General features: G+C 39.0%; 1 protein-coding gene across 1 annotated transcript in view; it reads left to right on the forward strand.

Moving 5' to 3' along the window:
• The window catches only part of LOC114070760 (two pore calcium channel protein 2-like), a 21,965-nt gene extending 18,322 nt beyond the window's left edge, over window positions 1-3,643 (forward strand). The window contains exons 20-23 of the mRNA XM_027908329.1: window positions 1,517-1,590; window positions 1,927-2,017; window positions 2,132-2,214; window positions 3,045-3,643. Of these exons, the coding sequence (XP_027764130.1) occupies window positions 1,517-1,590; window positions 1,927-2,017; window positions 2,132-2,214; window positions 3,045-3,174 (378 nt within the window). The 3' untranslated portion in view covers window positions 3,175-3,643. The remainder of the gene's footprint in view (window positions 1-1,516; window positions 1,591-1,926; window positions 2,018-2,131; window positions 2,215-3,044) is intronic.
• The last annotated feature ends 458 nt before the right edge of the window (window positions 3,644-4,101 follow it).

Consider the following 4,101-nt stretch of genomic DNA (forward strand, 5'->3'; position numbering starts at 1 on the left):
GTAGGTTTTGGTTAGTTATTGTTCATGGGGTTTTTTTTAAGATACCTTATTTTGAGGTAGCAGTTAGAGGCCAATGATTTGTTGTTCTAGTCTATACATTTAGCATGCAATTTAACCAGAATGTCTGGTTTTGCTATTAATAATCTCTACTTTTATCTGTAGAGAAGGGGCCTTAGGTTGGTGTGTGTTACAACTTGAAATAAAGATGTTGGCTGGGGCAAAGCAAATCTGGTGACAACTTTGTTGTGCTTTACGTGTCGCACTTGCCCCTGGGAGCTGCTCTTGGAACTGAGAAGTATTTTCCTTCATTCCTGAAAGAAGTGGAGAGAACCTGTAGTAATAGGCTTTATTTTTATTTTCATTAAATGTGCATTAGTGTTTCAGTGCAGTGTCTCTGTCCACGTATGTGAGACATGATTCTCATAAAGTGGCAGCTGCTTTGATTGTCCCTGATGTCAGGAGTGTGAATTGTAGTTCTGCACCGACTGTGAGGCAACTCTGCCACAGGGTTTGCCACTTCCATTAGTTTAATTTGCTTTTACCTGGGGCTGTGTGGAAGCTGCCACTGAACTTCTGCTCTACTGACAGCTGACCCCACTGAGCCAGCTGATAGAAAATATCTTTCCTAAAGTTAGGCTGGAACACAGGCTGATAATGTAATGTAACTAATTAGCTAGTTTTTCATGCAGTGAGTGTTTGAAATATATGGGATTTTTTTTCAAAGAATAAAGTTATTTTTATTGCCTGGCCAGATGCCCCATCTTCTGGCAGGCCATGAAATGTCAGCTTCAACTTGCTCCCAGTGGTGTTCAAAGTGCTGTGGTTCAAGCTTTCCTGGGACAAATGGCTCTTTCTCAAGAGGAGGGAAGCTTTCTCAAGAGGTTATTTCTAGAATGATCTTTTTAGGAATGAAAATTGCAAAATCACCCAGGTGACCGCTAAAGACTGAAAGGTGTTTCTTTAACAGGAAGTTAGCATTTCCAACAGGTAAAAGGCAGAAGCTCCAAAACCCTTTGTGTTACTGAGAACTTTATTTTTAGACTAATTGTAACATTTTAAAGAAAATTGCTGGCATAATATAAAATACTGACTTAGTTTTGTCCTTCAATTAAATGTAATGAAAGCTTATTTTCACTGAATCTCGCAGAAAACGCCCTAAATAAAAATATTTAGGTTGTTCTTTGTAAATACTGTCAGTGTGTTTTGGTTTAAGTTGCTGTTCTCCGATGTTAACAATTAAATATCAGCATTCTGAGACACAGAAAAGTGAAATGGACCCAAAGGAAAATAGATCATAAAAGGATTTAATGCATTTTAACAACTGAAAGTTAAACAGAATATTAAAAAGTAAGAGCAAACAAGTAGGGGAGTATTTTCACTTTAAAAGATTCAGGCATTGTTCTTGACGTAATTCCTTTACCTGTGGTACAAATATGAATTCCATGTTGATTGAATTGCTTTTTCTCCTTTAGTGACAGAAATATTCAAAGCTAATAGTTGCTTGTATTCCTTCCAGGTGGTTTTCTATGCATTTGCTATAACTGGCATAATGCTATTCAAAGGTGCTGTCGTTCCCTTGGGAAATACCAGGTAAGGTTTTTGACATCACTGCTCACAAAGAATCCTGTCTCTCAAAAGCATCTACAGCTCAGTACCTCTGAGCTGTTTGTGGTGGTTTTTTTTTTTGGTTTTTTTCCGTCTTATTCTTGGAGCTACTCTTAATTTTAATGTTAAATCACAAGATTTATCTCCTGTTCCTTTTTGCTGCGTTGAAGTTGCAGGGAGGCTTATCTGGGTTTGAACCGTTTCCCTTGTTTTCCTGCCTTTTGAGACACTCAGCTTAGTGCAAGCCACTCAGAATAATTTTGGCTTTAAGGTGCAGTTCACAGAAAGCTGTGCTCACATCAGCCTGTGATTCTCCTGCAGTGCTGCCAACACCACATTTGATAATGGCACCTTGCAGTGTGGGACCTACGAGCAGCTGGAATATTGGCCCAACAACTTCGATGACTTCGCTGTGAGTGTGATCATCGATTAAATCCTCCCCTCTCCGCTTGCCTCTCCTCATTTTCTGAGCCTGAAGTAGCCTGAGAAATAACCACTCAGCTTCTGTTCTGCTCACGTTGTTTAGGCAGCAGTGGTGACCCTCTGGGATGTGATGGTGGTGAACAACTGGCAGGTCTTTTTGGATGCCTTTTCAAGATATTCCAGTCCGTAAGTAGCATTAACAATACTTTAAAAATCCCCTATAAATCCAACTTGTAAGGTAACCAAACAAGAATTATACACGTAGCATGATTCCAGCTGCTAAGAGGGGTGCTGCTTATCTTTTAGAAATTCAAGTGTAAAGGAAACAAATTTAATGCTTCTGTGTTTTCTCTGTGGGTGAGCAATTTTTTTGCAGACTTTCAAATCTTGGGCATGTCTTTCATTTGTATTTAATGACTTCATGGGAGTCTTTGAGTGAACTGGATAGCTTTTGGGTTGAGCTATTCCAGTGCCCCTTGGCTGGTTACCCCAAACCCTTAGTTAAGTTCTACAGCCTGTTGTGTGGGATAAATGTTTAAAGTCATCTGGAGGAGACTGGACAAGTCATGACAGAGAAATCCATTGGATCTACAGTGAATGGAAGCTCCCTGCAGTTCAAGACATCTCTGACCTGCAAGCAGCTGGATACTGGGGGAGCACTTAGAGGGTGGCAACATAGATGTTTTGCCATGGTTTTGCAGTCTTTCCTATATTTCTGCTTTTGACCATTCCAAGGATAGTATCCCAGACAGATCTCTTGCTGTGATCCAGCCGAACTGCTTTTCTGTCCCTCCAGAGTTCAGTTAAGTGGGTTAAGTTGGAGGAGTGAGCCTGTTTGGCTGACTTCATGAAGATTTTTCTATTTTTAATTTTTTTTATTCCATACCTCCTTTGACATTTGAAAAGAAGTAGTATTATATTTCAAGGAAAAATGTGATTTCATGGTGCTTTGCTCACTTTCAGGCTTAGGGTATTTACTGCCTGCTTGGCTTATTGTCTGTTAATCTGATCTGCAGGTGGGCAAAGATCTATTTTGTAGCCTGGTGGTTGATCTCCTCTGTCATCTGGGTTAATCTCTTCGTAGCTTTACTTCTGGAGGTAAGGAAATGTGTTTATTTGGTATTGGATCCCAAAGCTGGGTTCTAATTCGTGCAGGAAGTTAAAAGAACCCGGACAACTTTTTGGGAAAAGTATGTTGGGCTTGTGTGTGTTCTTTCTTTACCTTTCTCCTCGCTGCCCTTCCCCTCAGGAGTTAAGGAAGCTGTTTTTTTTCCTAGACAATTCTATGTTTTATTTGCAATTTTGTCACAGAACTGGTTGCATCTCACTGGGCATGTACATTTTCATGATATCACTCTCTATAAAGAGGAAAAATATTATAAGCACTATAAAATTGCTTGTCTCTTGTACATTCACATTTTACTTCAGCATTAGTTATTCAAGCTGCAGGCTTTTTGCATTTTAATTTATCAGCAAATGAAGTTAGCTCTTTGTAAATTTACTTGTAATTTATTTGGCTTTCCTGTATTTCTTCCCACCCTGATTTGAATTATTACCATTGTCCAGTTCCACACTAGAAAAATGGAACTGATGACCCCTTTTCAAGAGATTTTCTAGAGTTTTACAAAGAAGCTGTGGAAATGCAGGAAATCAATGCCACGAGGAACATGTGTAGTTCTGCTAATTTCTTGTGTATGTTTTTCCTGCAAATCCAAATTTCTGATGGCAAAGGGAACACTGATCAGAACCATCTCCTCCAGTTTAGTAATTGTAGACTTCTCTCATACGTGATGGGAGAAACTGAGTACCTGTAGAGGGCACTTCACCCCATCTCAAAACATCTAAAAGTTTCTTTATGAGATGTTTTTGTTGTTGCTGATAGTATTGAGAATTTAAATTTACTATAGTAGGAAGAATGAAAAACTTCCAGTCCAAGACATCTATCTGCTTACTTCTGCAAGACTGTGGTCAAAGTTTTGGCTGTAAGAGCTCAGATGCAGCATTCTGGAGCAGGAGAGCAGGATCTCACTATATTTCTCCTTTTTTTTTTTTTTTTTTTTTTTTTTTTTTTTT

The sequence above is a fragment of the Empidonax traillii genome, unplaced genomic scaffold, assembly GCF_003031625.1.
Source record: "Empidonax traillii isolate 1590-97213 ecotype Southwest subspecies unplaced genomic scaffold, ASM303162v1 scaffold1680:size74697, whole genome shotgun sequence".
NCBI lineage: Eukaryota > Metazoa > Chordata > Aves > Passeriformes > Tyrannidae > Empidonax > Empidonax traillii.